Genomic DNA, 23,100 nt, shown 5'->3' on the forward strand with positions numbered 1-23,100 from the left:
TGAAATGTTCACTAATGCTTTGTGGAGGATGACGGTTGGAGATTCTCAGCATCCCTCAGATTGTGTGTGTGTGTGTGTGTGTGTGTGTGTGTGTGTGTGTGTGTGTGTGTGTGTGTGTGTGTGTGTGTGTGTGTGTGTGTGTGTGTGTGTGTGTGTGTGTGTGTGTGTGTGTGTGTGTGTGTGTGTGTGTGTGTGTGTGTGTGTGTGTGTGTGTGTGTGTGTGTGTGTGTGTGTGTGCGCGCGCTTTGCTTTGCTTTGAAGCGTAGCAGCAGATGTGTTTCTGCGAGGAAGCAACAGAAGGGTCCAATTGTTCCAACGGTGCTTTAACTCTCAAAAATGAATTTCCCCCCTCCAGTGTCCTCAGAGGTGAAACGAGTACAAGCAGAAATAAAAGATTTATTTTCTGACACATTTTGGTTTCTCAATTTCCATGATTTTTCTCGTCACATAATTCTGGCTCTGTAAGATCCTCCACAACAAGCCAGCTCGTGTTATATAAACTGCTCCCATTTACAATGCACCGCTAGTCACCGGGAATTTTTGTCAGCAAACGCATGTGTGATTTTTTTCTCTTTTCGTGATTCTTCACAGAGAATATTTACATCATGAAGGATGAGGACAGAGACACACACACACACACACACACACACACACACACACACACACACACACACACACACACACACACACACACACACACACACAGCAGTGTTTGGATTTAGAGCCAGGAGGACGAGCAGGAGGTTTCTTAAGCAACTGCCAAATAACAGATTGTCTGTTGTCACTTAAATACTGTCCTGGATATGAAACACGACATTTGAGCTGCACCTAAGAATAACTCAGATTGTGTTTAATGTCTGTCATTGTTACGCGTGTGTGTGCGTGCGCGTCAGGTGTAAATCTTACATAAAACTTCCTAAACTGTCCCATTTCAAAGCAAATATTTTGCTCTAGGGCCAGTGTGTGTGCTTTATGAGAGTGTGTTCTGAGAGGCCTGGTCTCGTGTGCATCGTTCAGGCAGTTTTATACTTGGAGCCCACAAATTGATGAGGCTGTTTTTCATCCGCTCAGCACAAAGGCAGCTTGTTTTTTAACCATTTATTTTAGCTCATGGATATTCAGCTTGTCGCTGGAAGTCATGGAACTTGACATTTGACTTGGGACATGTAAGGCTGGTTTTAGTTCTCTTGTTTTGCCCCTATGGTAGACGTACACGCTACGAAAGCATTTCAGCCTGTTGGAGCGATCGCTTAAAACGACTGCAGAACAGATGCACGTTTATCTTGAATTACCTCCTCAGTTTGTCATCGTTATTTCTGGATTTCTTTTTTAACAATTGTTATTGTCAATGGACTTTATGTAGCACACATTCATACGCTGCCGGAAGAGATGTCAGAGGCCGTTTAGGGCCATTTTCTGGGGCCCTAAGACACTTCGGCATGTGGACTTTGGGGGAAGCAGGGATCAAACCGCCGACCTTGTGATTAGTGAACAAACCGTCTCTACCTCCTGAGCCCCCGAGTAAAGGTCACTGTCGAGACCGTCCGTGTTGTTGGTGTCAAAATACAGCGCTGCTGCGGGGGGACGACATCGTCCTTGTTCCCTCAACAAAAAGACCCAATGGGATTTTATACAGACGCCTTGATCTTGTGTTAATCACAGACTTTATTTCAACAAAAAAAAAAAAGGAAAAATGTAATATTTAATAATTTCTTCATGTATTCAGAGGACTCATTCCCGCAGCTCTCTCTAGACGGGACTGTCCATTGGCTGAGTGGACGTCACAGTAGCTCCTTCACAGATGAATTTAAAAGATCAGTCGTAGAGAAGTTGTGAGCTTAAATCTGTTCATGTCTTTGAGTTCTGCAGAGAGAAAAAACTGCGTGTTTGTTTGTGGAGGCACACGTGACGGGAAAAGGTCAGAAGTCATGGGCCTGAGCACTTTTACTCTCCGGGCTACAGTTTGTAGGATAGCCTGTTCCATACAGGGATAAAAAAAAAAGAATACATTCATGATAGATTGTTGCTTGTTGGCTTGTATCCAGTGAGAGGCCTTCAGACACAGACCATCATCAACCATGGAATGTGGTTCAAATGAAAACGGGCTGTGCAGCATCTCGAAAATGAAAATGTGTGATGTGGTTTGTGGCTCTGACTTATCCAGTCACAGTTGCCTTGTACCGGAAATGGAAATGTGGTTGGTGGCTCTGATTGAATAATGATTTTAAAAAAGACGGAGGCGGCCTTTTAAAGGAAGAACAGACCACCTTCTTCTTTTGCGTCACTTCTCTGAAAAGCCGAAAACAGCATTTCTTCCCGGGCGAACGACCGCAACACCATCTCTACCGTCGACTCCTTCTTCCTGTTGCGATTCCAGCGGTTGCAGATAGTCTTTTGTCAGCAGCGGCACCTTTGGTTTAGGAGACGACTGCACCTGTGTCAGGCCTGAAGCACGAACATAAGAAATAGTCTGGCGCTGCGGCGACGTCACAGGTGGCAATGACCGATGCGTCGAGCATAACTAAATCCAGCTTAAGGCTTCAGCATCATCACTTGGTTTATTTGTTATTTTTAATGCATGACTGCTGCTTTGTTTCCACCTGTCGTCCATGCCGCTCTTAAGTTCCCGATTGCCTAAAACGGTACTGGCCCCGTTTCAGAAACCTTTGGGGGCCGCGCTGCAGTTCGGGCGTCGTCACTGTAACAATGATGGAGGCAGTCGCTTCCCGGTTGGTTCTTATCATATAAGACTCGATTACCAGTGGTGAATGCAAAGCGTTGTAAACACTTACTGTCAGTAACAGTTCAACCTCGTCGTTCCTAGTATTTTCTGTAACTAAGCAACCCACTGCAGAGCAGACAACCTGCTTCCCGTTTACACCGGCACGCATCCAGAGCTAAAACACTCGCGTGGACGTGATGGTTTTTTAAATTTTTTTATTAAAACATATTGGTATGGATGTAGCCTAAATGTGCCGCTTTGTCTGGGCTTGATCCCACCACTGCTGCTGACGACAGGTGTGAAGCAAGAGCACGCAGAACCCGTCGGCCAACCAGTCGGACAGGATTGTTCCCCCTCTTCCTCCGCGTCCGGAGGAATCCACAATACTGCCCTTTCCCCTCTTTGTTTGGATGTGTGTAGAGTTTTGAACAGGGGCTCGTCCCAATAACTACTTTTTGTTGCACAATATATATCGTCCCAGAAATTGGAAATGGACAAAAGACAATTTTTTGATACTGGATCCTGTGAGTTCGCAGTATATTGGTCCTTCGCGACTTGTGCTACTGCTGAGAGAGATGTTATCCAAAGTTTACACTTTGCGTGTAGGCCTCAGACAAAACAAGCAATTTGAAGACGCGCTTTTATAGAAAAATACTAAGAAATCCATATTTTCTGATCGATAGCAGGCGCTCGCCGCTGCTCATAACTGTTCGCCACCAAGGCCTAAAGGAATTGCTCTGTGGCACAGAGGTCGGCCTTGTGCGGAACACCGGATCTCTGCTTCTCATTTGCTTTCTGTCGACGTCGCGATCTCACCAGCCCAAAACAACGACGACCCAGAGCAGGGGAGCCTGTCTCCCGCTCCAACTTGCAAAAAACGCTGTCAGACTGACTGTCGGCGAGACGAAGAGAGAGGCCGCCGCCCCTCTCTAAAGTCCCGCCCCTTCCACTGACGGTGCCAAGAACCCCTGCGTCAGCGTTCAGCAGTAAATCAAAACGATGCTGTCGTCGTTTCATTATGTATTTGAAGATTTATTGTCGACATTTGTCCGTCACTACAATCGAGCTTTTGATGAGGTTGTGGTTACGGCATGAAATCTTTCTTTAGCTCTCGTCCTCCTTTTTAATGGCGTTCCTCAGTGTTCAGAGCTATAGTTAGAACACATCCGAGTTGTTTTATTTTTAAATAAGAACGTCTGGACGCTTTTAGACTTGGCAGTTCCAATTTGGAAATATGCTTTGTTCTTGTTTTCTCTTTCTTTCCTTCTTTGTCGTTACATCAAATAATATGTAAGAATATATATCAGGCATGAAAATCACTCACCTTTCGGCGAAATTTGCCGTTTTTTAAACCAAAATACGTGATTTGCGTGAATCGTGTAGATCAGATGAGCAAAATATTTTTTTAGGGGGGGGGGCTATGGACGGGACATGGAGGTATACCAGAGATTATCAGTGGACTGCGAACATGTGCGCGCGCCTGAAGGGAGCCTTGAATTCGATAAAATCATTCTGGTCCAGGCAAGGAAGAAAACATGACACTCCTCTAACCCCTGCCCCTTCCCACCCATATTCATCTTCTGCGGCAGATTGCACTATTAAAGTTGTGCTGTTGCGCATTTCATGAGAGAAGTCTCATTTCTCATATAGCATAATGTGACCATGTATAGATAGATACTTTATTATACATTCATACTGTCTTGTAATTCTGCTTGATTTTTCTCTCATAATGCATCAGATTGATGCTTTTAAATATGAAATATTCAACAATTTTCTTACGGGGGAGCATGCCCCCGGACCCCCCTAGAGGGGTCGTGTCCTTGTCAACTTTTTCAATCCTGACCAATTGTCATGCCTGACAAATGTATGTATTGTATATATATATATATTATGTCATGTTTCCTGTATGTCGTTCCAATAATTTCCTTGACCAAGCCGCACATGGAGAGCTCTCCGTACGGCGCCGTGTACCTGTCCCCGCCGCCGGACAACAACTGGAGAAGGTGAGTAGAGCCTCTCGTCGTTGTCTCTCTCTCTTCTTCCTCTTAATGAGATTATTCAACAGGAACCAGTTTCCTCTCGCTTCCTGTATCACAACCTTCTCTCTACCCTTGCTGCACTGGCCGTCTCGATCAAACACAGAAAGAAATGTTTGTCCAGCGCAGCGGCAGAGGTGACGCCGGAGCTGCCGGCCTTCATTGTTTCTGCAGAAATGCTGCTTCGGCCCCTGGAAGCGCTTGCGTCTAACTTAAAGGTGTTTGACAGGTGGCCTTTTTGCTTTAAAGGTCGTGCCCAACAGCACCAGTCCCGCTGTTTTAGGGGATTCAGTGTTGTCACAGCATCACTGGCCTGTGGTGCAGAATCTCCAGCTCAGCTGAATCTGTACCTGGGCCCCGATGTGCGCGCCGCAGGATCAGTTTCCCAGCTCCTGGTTGCGTCTACGCAGAGCAGCCAGTGTGTCGGTCGACGGCCTTTCCCCCCAGTTGTTTACAAGGCAGTGAATTTATGGCCCTGTGGCTCCGCCGAGCTCCTCCCCCACTCACTCGATCTCTTTCACTCTCTTTCGCTCCGTCTCCACTCTCGTGTTTTAGTGTTCTGGGCTCTTGGCCGGCCGCCAGTCGCCGCCCGCCTCATCTTCTCTTCGCAGCAGCGACGGAGACGTCGGCCAGGCTTGGAGCCGAGCCGAGCTGCACTGTAACAGCTTGTACTGTGTAGGCCCACGCCCTCTCGTCATTGTTGACGGCACACAAAACAGGTTGGCTGACAAAAATGTCCTCACGGAGCAGCCCAGACGTCAGCGCTGTCGGAGTGTGTGTGTGTGTGTGTGTGTGTGTGTGTGTGTGTGTGTGTGTGTGTGTGTGTGTGTGTGTGTGTGTGTGTGTGTGTGTGTGTGTGTGTGTGTGTGTGTGTGTGTGTGTGTGTGTGTGTGTGTGTGTGTGTGTGTGTGTGTGTGTGTGTGTGTGTGTGTGTGTGCAGCGCTGCTTCGCCTCAGATCCCAGTTTTCTCTGCAGAACATCGAGCATCACGTCATGTGAACTTCCGTCTCTCAACTGCTCCTGCTCGTCTCCCTGGTCGATGTAGTTTCTTCTCTCCTCCACCATTACACCACCGTAGTGTTTGTACATGTGATTGGCATCAGCTCTGTCCAGTCTCTGCAGGCCGAGCCTCCTGCTCCAACCTGCAGCAGATTGTTGTCACAGTGTGGAACGGGGATGAACTCCCCCCCCCCACAGCAGTGATATGTTGGCCACGTTCACTGTCACGGACAGAGATGGACCTATTATTATTATTATTATTATCATCAGAGGCGGCTTAAACGCACAGACAAGACACACACACTTACAATCAGAGTTTTAGCTTCATTATATTTTGCTCTGTAGTTGACGAAAGTTCACTTTTAAAACAATTTTATTATTTTTCTAAAGGTGCAACCGAGACAAAAGCGAGTGCTTCTTGCTTCTTTTTCTTATTCCTCACAGCTCAGTGTACTATATATGTAGGAAAAAAAAGGGGAAAAAAGCTAATAAATCTTGCCTGTCGCGATGTGGCGGGTTGTCACGGCTGATTTAGTGTTTTATAATCACTGATTTACAGAGGGGGGTTTATTCAACAGAAGTGAACGGATAAAGACAGTCACATACAGTCGAAGTACAGTAGTAGACCAGTACACTTATAGAACACAGTTTAGAGCACATTTGAAGTGACAATGAAATAAAAAAAGAATTCAAAAAGTTCCAGAAGATTTATTAAAAATCCCGTCTGAGCTCCCGTCGACATCGGGACAGAAGAAACTCGCTGCAAACTTTCCGTCGCAGACTGAAAACTCTCCTGTTCAGACTATGAATTCGATTGATCAGTTCTCTGAAGATTCTCTGATTTCAGCTTCTTAGATGTAAATATGTTTGGGTTTCTTTGCTCCTCTGTAAAAATCTTTGGTGTGTGGACAAAACAAAACATCTTCTCGGGGTTTTGGGAAACACAATCAACATTTTAAGACATGTTATGAACCAAACAGCGAATCTATTAATCGAGAAAACAATCCACAGATCAGTGGATAATGAAAATAATCTTTAGACTGAATCTTATAGTCCATGAATCATGAAAAAAATGTAATCTGAAACGATGTACTTGAAGCTGTTTTGCATTTTTGAAGAATGTACTCATGATTCTGACACTTTTTTGATAAATATCTTCAGGGTTGTTCAATGCTCTTATTGTTAGTTCGCTTTAAACAAAAGCCTCAGTTAAATGAATGTTATCAAAATACAGTCCAGGAAATCCAAAATCTAATTAAGTTTTTTTTTTTAACTTATTGATGTTTGAAAGTTGAAAAACTCCCAGGTGTTCGAGCGCCACAATAAAAATATTTTGTTTATTTATCTTATATTTATGTTTTACTGTTTGGGGGATTTTGCCTGATGTAGTCTGCCCCATGTAAAACTGTTCATATCATAACTTGTGTCATGACTAACATCATTACAACAGCAACATTTTCAGCACGTCGTATCTGCTGTACGTGGTCAGGGTGACTGAACAGCACCAGAGACTCGATTCCTCTCTATCAGTGTTGTGGGTTTTCTCAGATGTGCTGACTGAGCTCGCAGCTCCAGTCCAGACATAACACGGTCGGAGGGGAAACGTGGCCCCGGCTGAAGTCTCGGCAGATTAGAGAGGCTTCTTCTTCGTCCTCTTCTTCCAGTTAACCTTCTGGAAACCCCCCAGTTGAAGACGAATCTACAGGACACTAGTGTTAATTCACCGTGAATAAAAAAAGAATGGTCTCCTCTTAGGGTTAGGGTTTTTTTTTCTTTTTTCCAATCCATCCCTGGAAACAATCGCAGGGCTGTTGTGTTGCAGCGAGGAGCAGATTCCCTGCTCGTCACGTCTCGGGGGTGAGCGGGGCGGTAAAGTGTTTACAACGCCAACCACATCTGCGCTGCGTTAACGCCGGTCCGCTCTGGAGAAGAGCCACGCTGCTGTTTTTCTTTTACCCTCTCAGTGCTTTCCATCAGCTGTCGGCACTGCGCCCACTTTACAAAGACACTGAACACAGCCAACATATTTTAAAAGTTTGCTCATATTTTGAAATGGTATCATTGAGGACAGGATCTTCGATTAGAGCCCGACAGATATATCGGTTGGCCAATGACGTCGGCCAATTTGAGCCTTTCACAGACATAACGGCATCAGCGCTTATGTTTACCCGATATGAATTCTTTTTAACGTACGGAATAAACAATGCATTATAAAAAAAATGTGCCTTTATGTTTACATTTTTCGTTCAATGCAAAAAAAATCTTAATTCAAGTTCAATATATTTCATCATATTTGTGTTTTCATTTACTTATAGTTATTTATGATAAAGTTTATAGTTAAACTACAAAATCCAGATTCAATTCCATTTCTTTACCATCGTTTGAGAACAGCATTTTACGAATAATTGACGGATTAAAAAAATATGCCCATCTATGCGTATTAGTCTGGGACCTCTCGGTTCATTTTGGATTTCCAACAGGTGTTACCAATGGACGCAGACGAGTCACGTGACGTCTGTTGAGCGACGTGAAAATGTCAACAGACCGGAGCAGAGAGGAGACGTCTGTGATGTCTGTGATGATGATTCCACAATGTCTGTGAACCAGTGTAGTCGTTTTTGTGGGAGAAATGTAAAAATATCAGGTACTTTTTAGTCAAATGCTCGTTCGTCAGCGACTGACAACTTGGTTGTTTACAAAAGCCGCTTCGGTGCACGTGGCGGTATAGACCCCGCCCATGTTCAGATCATCGGTTTGTGATTGGACAGGCCGGAGGGAAGATCACTTCCCAACGGAGGAGATCCAGACCGCGAGCAGATTTAAACGAGCTCCCACAATTCGTCTGGGTCCCAGGCTCATCGATATCGGACGCCAAAAACTCTCGGGCTCTGATTGTGATCGCAAACGCGCACCATTCATCTTTTTTCCCCACATGTGTTTGTCTTCAATTGACTGTTGTCAAGCCTCCAGCGTCTTGTAACATCAGAACTCAAAAGGCCCGGTGCTCAGGGATCGCCAGGCATGACAGAAATGCAGGGGAACAGAGCGGTTCTCATAGCCTTTAACCGCTCCACCATCAGCAGCCTGGCCAGCAGATCTTATCTGCTCTCCACATTTTGGTGGAGCTGGGGGTTTTTTTTCTTTTCTTTTTTCTCCTCCCTCTTTCTTTCTTTGGAGAAAAAAAGTTGCGATTTCCCAACTCTGTCCATCTGTAGTGGGTCGGGCCATGGTTTTTGATGTCCACCATCTGGTCCCTCTGCAGAGTCTTCTCAGAGGAGAGTGTTTTCTTGGAAAAGAATATTACTGCACGGTGGTCGCTTGGAAGAGATGCACTCAAGAGGGGCTTGGTTCCTTCAGACCTGAGCACAGCCCCCATGGTGTCGTGTCCCTTTGGAGATCATCTGCTTCAGGGTCACAGCTTCACTCCAGTCCCACGCCCTCCTCTACCTCCTCCTCCTCCTCCTCCTCCCTCTTCGCCCATCTCCCTCTGGCCTGCTCTATTCCTGTACCCGCCTCTCCCGGGGACGAAATCTCAGACCGGGCTCCCTGGAGATCGCTCTGCATCTTTCAGGGGAGAGATGTCCCAAGTTTCTTCCGCTGCGTCCTGGGGAGATGTGGAGATGCTTTTATCACCGTGGTCCGGTCGCTTTCTCACCCTGAAATCCCATCACAATCTCCTGGTCGGTTACTGTGCCGTACGTTTACCTTTAGCGTGGTACAGTTTCATAAATAGATTGAGTTCATTTGAGTTTGAGTTCTTCTCTGGACCATTTATATTTTGAGAAACACAAACCCGGTGCTTTCTATGCGCCTCCAGTCTCAGGAAGACTTTTGTTTTTTGCTGAACACTTCAGAAGAATCCACTTAGTCACTGTTCCCACTTCATCGTCTCGGGCTCTTCACAATAACTCTTCACATCAAGTTGTTTACGCCGTTTTCCCTCTGTGGGCCGCGGCGATTTCCCCAAAGAGCTTTTTTCTGTGCTGCACCAGGTTTCTCTTCTCATCAGATATGGGAGAGGAAACAGCCCGTGACTGGTCCTCAGATGCAGGTTTATAAGCCTGACTTGCAGTCTTTCTTTATTAGGGTTCAAACCCCCGACATGGGGGTAGAACCCTATTGTTTTTGTGTTGGTACATAGAAATTATTATTATTCTCTCTCCGCGTTTCCTCAAATTCCAGTGAGCTGGAATAAGCCAAACTTACAAAACATTGCGCGATAACGGAAAATCATAATTATCTGAAGTTCATGTGCTCTACAAAAAGTTAAAAACAGTCATATGAATAGAAGTTTTGCAATTTTGACTTAATCAACACCAAATTTTGGTATGGCGCCTTTAAGTATTAAAATACAAATTTCTATTATAAATTAGCAAGATTGGTCCAGAAACATGGCGCTCCTAGCCAAAATGTCTTCCCAGAGGGGCGGGACTTAGAGGAATATTGCCTATAAGTCATTAAACGTTTGTCCAATCATCACAGATCTTGGTACGTAGCTTACAGCTGTTATTAGCTACAACCTATAGGGGGCGCCACAAATGCCACATAAATGTGTATCTCAATAACCACCACTCTGCATGCTCCGGGGGCAAGTATTTGTATCAAATTATCAAAATTTGAGGCGGCATTTTGATCCGTTAAAGTGGGCGTGGCCTGTAGCATATATGCTACTAACTCAAGATGCCTGTTACCTGTCATGACCAAACTCACTGGGGACCTCTCACTCCATCTGTTGAACAAACACACAGAGTTCAGTCCACATCACATGAAGGGTTTGAACCTTTTAATCGCCGCTTGCGGCTTCACTCTTCTTTATTTTTTCAGTCTCATCTCTGTCCTCACGCCGCTTTTAAATATATATTCTCTCCTTTGATTTTTCTCAAATATAAAACCAGCATTGTGTTGTATCTGACAATTTCCCAGGGCCTTCTCCTTTTTTTCTCCTTCACATGCGCCGACACAAATCCTCCTATGATCGTGTTTTATGACAGGGATGTTTTTTCTCCTCTTTGCTGGACTGTAGGGCCGGAGCCCCGGGGGTCTCTTCTGTCGCCCAGTGAATTTATCTGTCATGCTCTTTTCCTCTTGTCTGTCTTTGAAGGGAACAGCAGCCATGGACTGAGGAAAAACGGCCTGGGTTTAGATTAATATCACAACTCAACAGGTGACCCTTGACCCCTCTTTCCTTCTCTCTCTTTGCCTCAGTCTCTCTTCGCTGCTTTCTCCCTCGCTCACAGAAGCCAACAATTCTCTTCTTTCTCCTCTGAATACATAATGTCCTTGTTTCTCTCTGCTTTGAAAATCTGCCTGATTTATTCCTCTGAAGCTCTTGAGTTAGAGATTCACATACAAATACTGTCACGGTTGATTTATTAACCATTTTTTTCTCCTTTGTAGTTTTCCACTCATCTTTCCAGTTTGGCCTTTCTGAATTATTAATCAATACTTCCTCTCTCACTAACCCTAACTCTATGAAGTCATGGCTCCTCCTCCGCAGTCTAACATCAAGGCTCCTTGTGCACATTTTCTTGCTTTCAGCCTTTTCTGTTATATATATTTTGAAATAACAGAGGCAATGCTATGGGACCAGAAGAAGAAAATCTGATTACATAACTTTTTAGTGTAAATTTGAGAAGTTTCTATTTGGTATATTTGCTTATTTATGAGATCTAGCGAGTGCTTCTCTGCCCAGCTACAAAGGCAAATCTTAACTGCGTATGCTAACTACTCGTTAAATCAATATATATATATGTGTATATGTATGTATGTATATACCTATATACATAATTTAAAGATACACACACACACAAAGTGTTGGTGTTTCATAAGTTGTTTTTTTTCTTTATTCATGTGTCGATAAAAGATTAGTTTCAGCACTTACCAAAACTATTTTAGCTTTTTCGTTTTTTTTTAAGATATCTTTTAAAAATACACAGTTTTCCACAAAACCTTTTCCCAGCAACTGTTTTGATAATCTGCCAAATAATATTAGCCATTTTTCAAGCAGAAATGCTGCTTTTTGTTATCTCGGGTGATTGAAGACATGAATTTGGCTTCTTCTTTTTTTCACTTCTACATATCTGCAAAATAATCTGCACAATAATCAATAATGAAAACAATTGTTATCTGTCACTCTGGTTGTAAAAAATAAGCTTTCGATAAAGTTAACGTTCAAAGCTTGTTGAAGCACATTGATCTTTTTTCCCCTCACTCACTCAAAGACGGAGAAAAAAATGATTTCCCAATATATCTGTATTATTGAAGACAAATTTATGCTGTTAAAAAAGAAAACATGATGAAACTCTCAGCGGTTGCCACACACATGAAATGATTTGACTCGTTTTTTCATGTCAATGCATTGCAAATTAATTCCAACATATAACGAGTGCTCCAACATTCGACTGATGGATTTCTCCTTAGATTCATGTGTTTCAATTGAAATACAAAAGTCTAGGCGCTGATCTTTATTTGGATAATCTTTGTGGATATGTTTATTCACTTATTTCATATTTCCGTGGCCTAATTACACCAGTTTTCTTTACATCTGCCCAGGAAACCAACCAATCTTTAAAGAAAACAATGTTATGGCTTTTAAGTGTGATCTAAAAGAATTATTAATTCTCGTTGGAGTTTTGTTTGGATCAAACGTAAAGGGAAAGTTGGAATGACGCACGAATGAAGCCACTGAGGCTCGATGAAGAGCTCTAGACTGAGCGCTCAGCCGGAGTCAACCGGAACTCGAGGGGTCTGTGTGGGTTCGACCTACAGCACCATCAGACTCGGACTCTGTACAAGAGTCAAGAGAGATTTCAAATCCATTCCTCTTTTGTTGCAGGGAATCAAAACATTACTGAAACAGCAAGTGGAACATTTTTTTAAATAGTCTGTATTAGAGCCAGACCAATATATTGGTATGCCGATAATAGCCTTTCACAGATTTAATGTGTGTGTGTGTGTGTGTGTGTGTGTGTGTGTGTGTGTGTGTGTGTGTGTGTGTGTGTGTGTGTGTGTGTGTGTGTGTGTGTGTGTGTGTGTGTGTGTGTGTGTGTGTGTGTGTGTGTGTGTGTGTGTGTGTGTGTGTGTGTGTGTGTGAGCGTGTGTGTGAGCGTGTGTGTGTGTGTGAGCCTGCAGCCCGTGTGGAGGCAGAGCAGGAAGCAGAATGACTCACTGACCTCGCGGTCCTCAGAAAATCCTCTGCCTCTGTCCAAGGTGCTGCAACATGTTGCAAAAATCTTCTCCTCTTTCTCCTCCCACACATCAGAACCAACTCGGACTCTGCTCTGCACACGAGCGCGATGAACCCCAACCCTCAGGACCCCTTCGGCATGAACCAGCAGATGGGTCGGGGGCTCCAGCAGCGTAATGGTGAGCGAAACAAACACACACAGCACAAGATACTCGCCTTCGACAAAACCACCTGTTTCACTTGTGTGTTTCATATGTCTGTCTAGCGGAATGTGAGGAAATACTCGTGTAATGCTCTAGAATCGCTTACTGTCCCTTTAATAACACACGAGGGGAGACGTCTCTCTCTCTGTAATAATCTCTACACCCTGAAGAAACACAGGAAATATTCTCCATGTCCAATTTGATCCTGTTTCTATGGGTCGTCCACTAATCTGACATCATCAGACCTTCGTCTCAACGAGGTCACTAAGGAAAGGAAAGGACTGTCGAAGGATTAGAGCAAAAATGTATGTTTTTGCTGATTTGATTTGATCTGTATCTTTATTTCAAACGATTTGAATATAAAGGAATAACAAAAAGGGGAAAAAAATGAATAACAACAAAACAAATTCCAACATAACGCACACTAGACCTGTCGAAGAAGGGACAGGACGACCTCCAGTCTTTACCATGGACAAGTGCAAGATCGAATGAGATAAACTAGACAGACATTTTTTTAATAATGCAAAAACACTACTCCAATTTACGAAGAAAAACAAGCACCATTAACATCAGTGACATTTACATTCTCCCTCCTCGATTATTGTTATTTCATCCTTTTATTTTATTTTTTTGTTTGAGGATTGTGCGTGTGCAGACTTTGACACCAGAAGGCTGTTTGTGTGCTGTTGTTTTTAACATCCAGAGTTTCTGCCAGGGTTTGATTTTGTGAACCAGAACTAACCTGGTCCGACATGAGACTAACTTTGAGTGTCAATGACCACGAGCAGGCGAGCATGATCTGATAACGGACTAAAAGCAGGATTTACGGTATGGCGTGCACAGGAAACCGTCCAGTGAGACTAATTATGATCCATATCTGTAACGAGACATCGCCTCCTCCTCCTCCTCCTCCGCCTCCTCTTTGTGGCCGCGGGTCCAGGTGGTGTTTTAAAGCCAAGAGACCCTCTCAGTGTTGCTGGCTGCTCCTCTGCCGGAGATCCATGTCATGTTCCCCGTGCGGGTTTATGGTGTTTGTGTTGCCGTGTCCTCTGGTCACTCATTAACAGAGAACACAGTCCAGACCAGACCAGCTGCTGTTCAGCCCCTCTGAGACACTCACCGCTCAGTTACACAACCCACCGTCAGGCCAGAGGAAAGGTTCTGTTTATGTCTTTGTGATTGGTCCAAAGGATTGATAGAAAAGAATTTCGCCTCCTCCTCTTCTCTCTTCCCACTCTCACATCTCCTCTGAGCTGTTTTCCGTCGGAGCGTCCGGCGGCTTTTTTTGTGACAGTGTTTGTCGCTTGTGTCGGATCTGGAGAGAAGTGCTCCTCCGGTGGATTACTACTACTACTGCGTTTGTTTAGTCAACAAGCTTAAACAGGATATTGCTTTAATATCTGGGCCAAGTCTGAGTTTCATGTACAAACAGAATCAACCGAGCAGCAACACACACACACACACACACACACACACACACACACACACACACACACACACACACACACACACACACACACACACACACACACACACACACACTCTCTCTCTCTGTTGTCTGTTGAGCTTTAAATGGCGACTCACCTTAGACCCAGTTGGAAGTGTGTGTGTCCCTGTGTGTGTGTGTGCCTGTGTGTGTGCCTGTGTGTGTGCCTGTGTGTGTGTGTGTGTGTGTGTGTGTGTATTGCTTACAAAAATATCTGCTCTCATGTATTGCCTGTTAATTATTGCTTGTTCTACTCATGTCCTGTTGTTTGGTGGGGCTGCAAATTTACATATGGATTAATCTACTCATATGATTTTCTCAATCATCATTTTGGTTCTTTGGAGAATGTCCCTCACAAGTTCCTGGAGTCGGAGCTGGTGTTCATCAAGTGTCTTGTTCTATCAGACAAGGTCCGATCGGCGAACGTGTCGTATTCTGGACCGTTTAGTTCAACAACCGTGTTCAACACGACGTAGCAAACATGGAGACTCACACGGAGGTCGGGTCCACCTCATGGAACTATATTTAACTCATTCACAGTTGACGAAAAAAAACGTCCTGATTATACATATATGAACACATAGTTATGGACCACATATTCAGTTTCTGTGAATAAGTTCTTCTTAATATTACACTCTGTAGCCTTAAGGTGCAGGACCCTATAAATAACTGATTAGTAGGATTCACGTTAACCCTCGTTATTTATTATTCTAATAGCTCTGTTCTGAAGTTCATCAGTGCCGACCGTAGATTGCTCGCCCTCGGAAAAAACGAGCGGCGCTTCCCCGTCACCTCGCGGCCTCAGAGAGAGAGAATGAGGACACCGCAGGACGGGCAGCGGATCGAAGACTAGTGTCGGAAAGTCTGAGCGACGAGGAGACATCAAGAGAAACCAGAGGAATGTTTTTTCCCCTAATAAGCAACAGAGTGCAACAGGAAGCATGTTGTTGCTCAACACAAAAATTAGACACAGAATGGAGGCGAGTTAAAAGGAGTGGAAGGACAAAGGCATGCGTATCTGGCATCCAGTCCTCGGTGACGAGGAGGAGAAAGAGGCTCTTTGTGGCACGGGAACAACAATGGCCCCTCTTTTTATTCCTCATCGGTCGGTGACCACACCCCCTCCCCTCCCTCCTCATCTCTGGGGCTAATAACACGATGCCAGATGCCCAGCTGTTGTGTTTATGAATCTGCACAGTAATTGCAGAGTGGTTTTTCAAAAATGGGCCTGTTCCTGTCAGAGGGGCCGACAGTGGTTCCAGACAGGCCGACATAATTCAAACAGCTGGTTAATATCGAATATCCTGTTAATGTAACTCTTTCTCTCTTTTTCTTTTATTTCTCCCGCCCCTCCTCTCTCTCTTTTTTGTGTGTGGTTTGCTTGTTTCTGTGGAGGCTGGCACTCAGCCGGCGTCAACGAGGTGGAGGTGGACGGCTCCGGAGACAGTGAGTGGCTGATTTTAATTTTTTTCTTCAGTAATCAAGAGGTCGTGTGTACGTCACGTTATCTGTGGATCACATCTGGTTTGATCTTCTTCTTCTTCTTCTCCGCAGTCTTCTCCTTCCCCGTGCTGTCAAACGAGGAGAGTCTCATATGTGGCAGTAAGCCTCTTCCCAAGCAGCTGTGGGAGGCCAAGAAGGTGAGACCGCCGCTCATCTCTACTTCCTACATCAATGACACGGTACGGAGTGCATTGGCATTCTCTTACACTGTCATAACCCCCAAATTATGACTGTAATAACAGGACCACACCTACGTTTATATTTCTGATCAGGTAATCGTGACCCCATAATATCCTGCCGCGCCTTTTTGTCGAGACATGACTGACTTCATGTACGTGTCGAACCGGTCTTTCCTGCGCGGCAGATTTCAAAAATCTGGAATATCAACAACCTTGGCATCCAAATGACGACAGAGGAAAACATAGTTGGGAAAGGAGGGGGGGGGGGGGGGTTATATCATGTCGATCAGTCGTCTTCCACTGTTACAGTAAATGAGGTGAAGCGACCAGTCATCATGACCGCCGCTAATTTTCGTTGTGGACGAAGGGACAACCTTCGGATGTGGACATTTCTCTAAGGAGACATATTCAGCTTTTTCTGGTTTTTCGTGAATTTAATTATAAGTTATTCAAAAGAGCCGAACGGTAAAGGGAGAAATCATTCGGCTCCTGACGCTCCTGAAACGCCTCCTCAGTAGGTGGGCCGATCCTTCCGAGACGATTTTAAACCCGATTTTCCGGGAGGAAAAACAAATTGGAGGAATATTGATGCCGAATCAACCACGCGATCGAAGTGACTCAACAAAGTCTTACACGCCAGATCGGCTTCGTCTGGAGTCCTCAGGAGTCCTGGAGCCTTTTGTAATCAGGGATGTGTCATCAGCACGTCGACACGCCCACAAAACGTTGTTACGGTTCCACACTCGACCTGCTATTGAAGCGGGCGATGGAACCTGCTCCGTCCTGGACGGGGACGGTCTCACTTTGAGATGCAGACTTTTTAATTGTGAGAGAGAGAAATTTGACACCTACAGATAATTCAAGTCCTCGTGTTCTTTCAGTGGTTAAGCAATCTTGTGATATTAAAATCAGGGTGTGGAATTGTTATCACCTGTTGTGAGGTTGTGGTTGTTTTCTTGTTGTTTTTTGAATATGCATGTGTTTTTCTAGCATTAACTGAAATGCTGTGTTTCTGTTTCAGGTCCAGTCTCTGACGTCGAGACCTAAATCCTGTGAAGTGCCTGGAATCAAGTGAGTCAAGAGACAAGACACTGGATCAACATGCATTTTATTTTATTTTAACGTGTTTCTTTTCATTAATCCTTAAAGATAATGTTTCACGACACACGTTACTGCCGCCGCGCCTCATATCAGGTTCCGTCGCCAAAAAAATAAGGATGTGGGCGTTTCCCACTCGTAGTCAACAGAAAACAATGAAATCCTACAAATGGCATGCCACACATTCCCACCTCGTCAAACAGGAAGTCTGTGTTCCTACTCACACCTCTCAATCCTTTCATAGTGAAGAGGAACAGAGGTGTTATTGCGATCAAGATTCCTTTCGGCATCGTTCAACAATAGTTTTCACAAAGACTATTGTCGACGAGGTCCGGCGTCACGTCGTGACAAACGGACGCCTCCCGAGTTTTGAACTGACACATCAGGAAGCTTCACAGCGTCACTGCCTGTGTCGTGTTCCCAGTATAGCTGCTACAGGTCAGACGAGATTTACAGTTCATATCTTTTATTATCATACGTAAAAAAACAATTAATATGCCGTCTGGTCTGTAAATAGAGGATTAAATGGGCCAACCTGCTCCGGCCTCTTTGCTTCATGTGCCCTTGTTTTCTGACTGTGTGGAGGCCTGTGTGTGTGTGTGTGTGTGTGTGTGTGTGTGTGTGTGTGTGTGTGTGTGTGTGTGTGTGTGTGTGTGTGTGTGTGTGTGTGTGTGTGTGTGTGTGTGTGTGTGTGTGTGTGTGTGTGTGTGTGTGTGTGTGTGTGTGTGTGTGTGTGTGTGTGTGAACAGACAACAATGAGTCACAGTCGCTGCTCATATGCTGTCGATGCGGCATATGAGCAGAAATGGAAATTGGAGAAAATAATTGAGGAAATGAAGAGGAAAGGTGGCAGGAAGGGAAAAAAAAGAAAAAGAAGAAGGCAGAGGCTGGAACAAGTGGATTAGGAGTCAAAATAAAACATCCTATCAATGTGAAATGTCAACTGCAGCTCATTTAGTTTCCATATATATATATATATATATATATATAAATATATATATCTTTAAATGAGCATGTTTTCCCCCGTCTTCCCTTCTCCACCACCAGTATATTCCCGTCCCCGGAGCAGAACCCCGGTCTGTCCCACTACCAGGGCTCGTTGAACAGCGGCGGTTCTCTGCCCGACCTCAGCAACCTGCACTTCCCCTCCCCCCTCTCCACGCCGCTGGACCCCGAGGACAACGGCGGAGGCTACCCCAACCTCAGCGGAGGCAGCAGCACCGGCAACCTGCCCGCCGCCATGATGCACCTGGGCATCGGCAACTCGCAGGGTGGGTGGAGCACAAGCTTTGTGCTTGTGTGCTTTAAAAAAAAGTTTTGCTTTATGTTTTTTAAATACGTATAAGAGATAAACAGATTTATCGGTTTGCCAATAACAATCTGCCAATATGAGCCTTTCAGGGCCGATATAAAAAATCCTATTTTACAGAATAAACATTGCTGGAAATGATAAGTACGATATGTACAAGACATATTTTCTTAAATTAAGTTTTATATATTTTCTTTTAATGTATAGTTGTTTGTAGTTAAACTCTGAAATATGAATATGATACAGGCTGACAAGGCTTTGACATCTCTGCCATTCAAAAATATATATATTTTAATGTCGTTATTTTCATCCTCCGCCAAAAGTCAATAATCGATCAGGCTCTATAGATTAGAGTCAGTCAGAAATTAATAAATTGTGTGATTCGGGTTTCAGGAATCTTAAACTGAAAACAGATGGAGTCATATGAAGAGGATATAGATAAATATCAGGATGATATGAACACATAGAAAGAAATTAAAATGTATGAACCATATTTTTTCCCCAAAATAAAATATAGAGACTGGCCAAATTTGAGAGCAAACATTATCACTTATTGTGTTTTGAGGTAAAATTATGAAATATATTATTACCTCACCAGGTTTCATCCCTGCGATTTTGTCTATCTGTCCAAGTTCTGTGATTTTTCTTTCTTTCTTGTTTTTGGAAACGTGGCACCTGATTTTCTGTCATTTACAAGAACTCGCCTTCTTCCTCGATTTTTGGGGTTGATAAGAAAAAATTATAACGGATTCATGACTGTTGAAACTGTGCGTGTCGGTGGAAGTGAGTCATGGTGTTTGTGATTCTTCGCCTTTGTTTGATTAATAAACTTCAGGACGTTTTTCACACTTGAGAGTCCGGAGCCAGGTCCAAACCAACGCTCATGTTGATTTGATTAGTTAGTTTTGGTTTCAGGTATAGACGGCAAACCTACGTCCTGTCGTCATCGTCCTACATGGGCGGCGTTTCCCTGATACTTGACTCTGATTGGTTTGTTCGGCCGACTGCAGTGTGTGTTCGGCGGGAAGTCTTTCCTTTCTGGTTCTTTTTTCTTCTTCTGTGACAGCTCTCTGCCTCAACTTCCTGTGGTTGGTCCGGAAGTCCGAACCATCCCTAGCAATTGTTTCCACGCCGCTAACGAACCAGACCACGGGTCAGATTGCTCCACCACGTTAAGCTCCGGTATTAAAAGTTCACAGCCGCCGCTCCAGCGTCGTTGAGCAGGTTCCAGGTTTCCTCCTCTGCCGGCGGATGGACTTCACTTTACGAGCGGCGGCTCGGTGAATGATCCCTCTGTCTCCAGCTGCCTGATCCGATCACACCCACCAGCGCTCCCGCTCACTCTTTCCTCTCTGTGTGTAGGATGTGCGGTCGGGCTCCCATGTCGGTACACAGCTCAGCTCGGCCGAGCACCAACAGCGACGGAGGAACTTTGACCCTCGTCTTGGCCTCGCGACAGGCAGCTCTTTTCTCTTTCCCCTCACTTTCCCTCTTGCCCTCTCATTTTTCCTGTTCCTCTGCTTCTTTCCCTCGCTCCCGATCGCACAATAAAGTCCAGTGTTTCGGGTTTTGGAGGCTGGAAAAAAAGAAATCTGAGTACATATGACATCATAACTGCCACACGTTCTCCGCTGGGTTTCCTACAGGGGCCTGTACAGAATCCGCTTTGTTATTATAGTTTCATTTTAATGTACATTTACGCTCGGAGTGTGTTTTCATCTGGCAGGACTCTCCTCCTCTCTGAGCAACCCCTCCATTCAGGCGTCGCTCAACAATTGCCAGCTGCAGTCGTCACTCAGCAACCCCTCCATCAACTCGTCGCTACGTCTGTCCGGCAATTCCCCACGGCGACGGCCCGCCCCCATCAGCCCCCTCACGCTGTCCCCGTGCACCGAGCAGCGCCGCAGCCTGGCCAAGCAGCTGTCCCCCACCATGTCGCCGTCGCTGTCCCCCATCACGCAGGTACACCAACGGGTTTGGGTATTTGGGAAGTCTGCCGCAATGACGATTAACGGCTTAAAAACTCATGTACCGTTAAAACTGAAGTGTCTTTTTTCAAAATGTCGTTTGTGGACATGTTTTTGAGTAATGACATGACAAATCGGAATAAATAAAACCAGTCCCCTAGTCTTTGTGGAACTTTTGCAGTCGGTCTGTACTGACTCCTGCTGTCTCTCTCTCTCTCTGTCCTGTGTAGGGAGTTGCTTTGGATACCAGCAACATGCCGAGGGAGCCGCCCCCACCCTACCCCCTCTACCAGCAATCCCAGCATGTAGTGGACCAGGGCCGACAACGCCAGCAGCAGCAGCAGCAGCAGCAGCAACAACAACAACAACAACAACAGCAGCAACAGCAGCAACAGCAGCAGCAGCAACAACAACAGCAGCAACAGCAGCAACAGCAGCAACAACAGCAACAGCAGCAGCAACAACAGCAACAACAACAACAACAACAACAGCACCAACAGCAGCAACAGCAGCAACAGCAACAGCCCATTTCCCCACTGGATTTCAACACCAGCCATGTAAGAGCTTCAAAGGCGTCTTTTGTCAGACTGAGGCGGGCGGAGACAGAAACACACACACACACACACACACACACACACACACACACACACACACACACGCGCACACGCATCAGAAACACACTAGTGTTTGTGGCGTCTTGTGCATTTGCTTTGTAGATCTCTGTATTTCATACGGTCCGTAGCTATAAATGTGAAGGTCTGCTTTTTACTTTTCTTTTGTTGCCTTTAAGACCAAATTTCTTCTTTTAAAAGAAAAAAAATATGTTAATTATATATATATTCATTCATCAGGAAAAAAAATTGAAGTCATAGCTGATATTTTCAACTGTCCAGAAATATTTAGTTTACAATCATCAAAACTTTTAATCCTCACTTTGGAGAAGCTGGAACCAAATAATAAACGATTTAAACTGTTAAATTGAATATCATCGATAAATAAGTACATTTCTCTATCATCACCGAATCATTCCTGCCTATAACGTCCTCATGGTTATAATACTTCATGTATAACTCGTTGACCACGTCTTCTTTTTGCGTTGCTCACAGCACAACAACATGGCAGCACTTTTCAACGACCCCTTCATGGAGCTGCAGTTCTCCAATCGCCAGAGCAAGACCCTCGCCTACCAGGTACACACACACACACACACACACACACACACACACACACACCAATACCATATAAATATTTGTAACGGGTCAAATCGCTGCTGCTGCAAAAAAGAGCCGAGGCGCGTTGATAGAGGACGTGAAGCAGATTGTACTTGTGACACGATCAAGTGAAAACAGCAGAGCTTCTCCTGCCAACTGCACTGACTGTGTGTGTGTGTGTGTGTGTGTGTGTGTGTGTGTGTGTGTGTGTGTGTGTGTGTGTGTGTGTGTGTGTGTGTGTGTGTGTGTGTGTGTGTGTGTGTGTGTGTGTGTGTGTGTGTGTGTGTGTGTGTGTGTGTGTGTGTGTGTGTGTGTGTGTGTTTCCTTCCTCCGTCGCCATCTGCCGTCCAGTTGGACCATTTCGGTCTGTTGGAGAACGCGATGTGCTCCACGGCGGGCGGCTCCTGCTTCGACCCGTCCTCCTCGCTCTACTACTCGCAGGCCGCCCTCTCGGGCCTGGGCGGCAGCCACGGCAGCCTGCAGGACCCCATGCACATGAGGTCCAACATGTTGTACTCCAACTGCAGCGGAGGACTCCCCAACATCATACTCACCGGTGAGTCCCGCGGGCAATTCTGTTACACAGGCGATCGTTTAGATGGATCAGAATGTTTTCTCTTCATTTTATTGTATTTTAATTTATCACGGGGAATCAACTGGCTGGATTTTTTTTGTTTTTAAAATGGCTGAAAATTAATTGTCAGTTCTAAATATTCATACTTTGTTACTGAGCCGAATCATGGTGATATTGAATCGTATATTGAAGTGTGTGTAAGTATGGAAATAGATTTTTTTTTCAGGTCTGTATAAGTGTATATACAAATATTAGTGTTTCCGGACTGAATTCTAAACAGACGTGAATCCAAAATATTTTTAAAAAAGTAACGATCCGTCTCAATCTCTCTCGTCCGTTGGATCGTTTCCCAACGGTCAGTGATAAACATATAAGACATTAAAGAAGCTGAATTTTTGACTTTTTAACCAATTATCAAAATAGTTGGCGATTAATCTAGTGGTCGAATACGATCGATTAACTGTTGCAGCTCTAGACTCTGACTCTGATTTTTTTTTATTGCACATAAGAAAATACATAATAGATCAGTAAACAAGGAACAAGATACATACAGTATATAGTGAAATAAAGAAAAAAAGTATAAAAAGATATTCACTGTTCACACTGATCCAAGATGGTCGGGGTCCG

The 23,100-nt window shown here is 44.6% G+C and overlaps 1 protein-coding gene across 4 annotated transcripts in view; it reads left to right on the plus strand.

Annotated features, from left to right (window-relative positions):
* Positions 1–23,100, plus strand: part of crtc3 (CREB regulated transcription coactivator 3) — a 35,739-nt gene that overhangs the window by 9,930 nt on the left and 2,709 nt on the right. The window contains exons 4-14 of one of the 4 annotated variants that reach the window (XM_035629076.2): positions 4,664–4,725; positions 10,859–10,921; positions 13,019–13,122; positions 16,028–16,078; positions 16,187–16,314; positions 17,336–17,385; positions 18,460–18,683; positions 20,448–20,683; positions 20,919–21,245; positions 21,795–21,878; positions 22,251–22,455. In XM_035629076.2, the coding sequence (XP_035484969.2) occupies positions 4,664–4,725; positions 10,859–10,921; positions 13,019–13,122; positions 16,028–16,078; positions 16,187–16,314; positions 17,336–17,385; positions 18,460–18,683; positions 20,448–20,683; positions 20,919–21,245; positions 21,795–21,878; positions 22,251–22,455 (1,534 nt within the window). The remainder of the gene's footprint in view (positions 1–4,663; positions 4,726–10,858; positions 10,922–13,018; positions 13,123–16,027; positions 16,079–16,186; positions 16,315–17,335; positions 17,386–18,459; positions 18,684–20,447; positions 20,684–20,918; positions 21,246–21,794; positions 21,879–22,250; positions 22,456–23,100) is intronic. The other 3 variants (XM_035629077.2, XM_035629079.2, XM_035629080.2) reach the window with 3 other exon arrangements.

This window comes from Scophthalmus maximus, chromosome 4, assembly GCF_022379125.1.
Source record: "Scophthalmus maximus strain ysfricsl-2021 chromosome 4, ASM2237912v1, whole genome shotgun sequence".
Taxonomy (NCBI): domain Eukaryota; kingdom Metazoa; phylum Chordata; class Actinopteri; order Pleuronectiformes; family Scophthalmidae; genus Scophthalmus; species Scophthalmus maximus.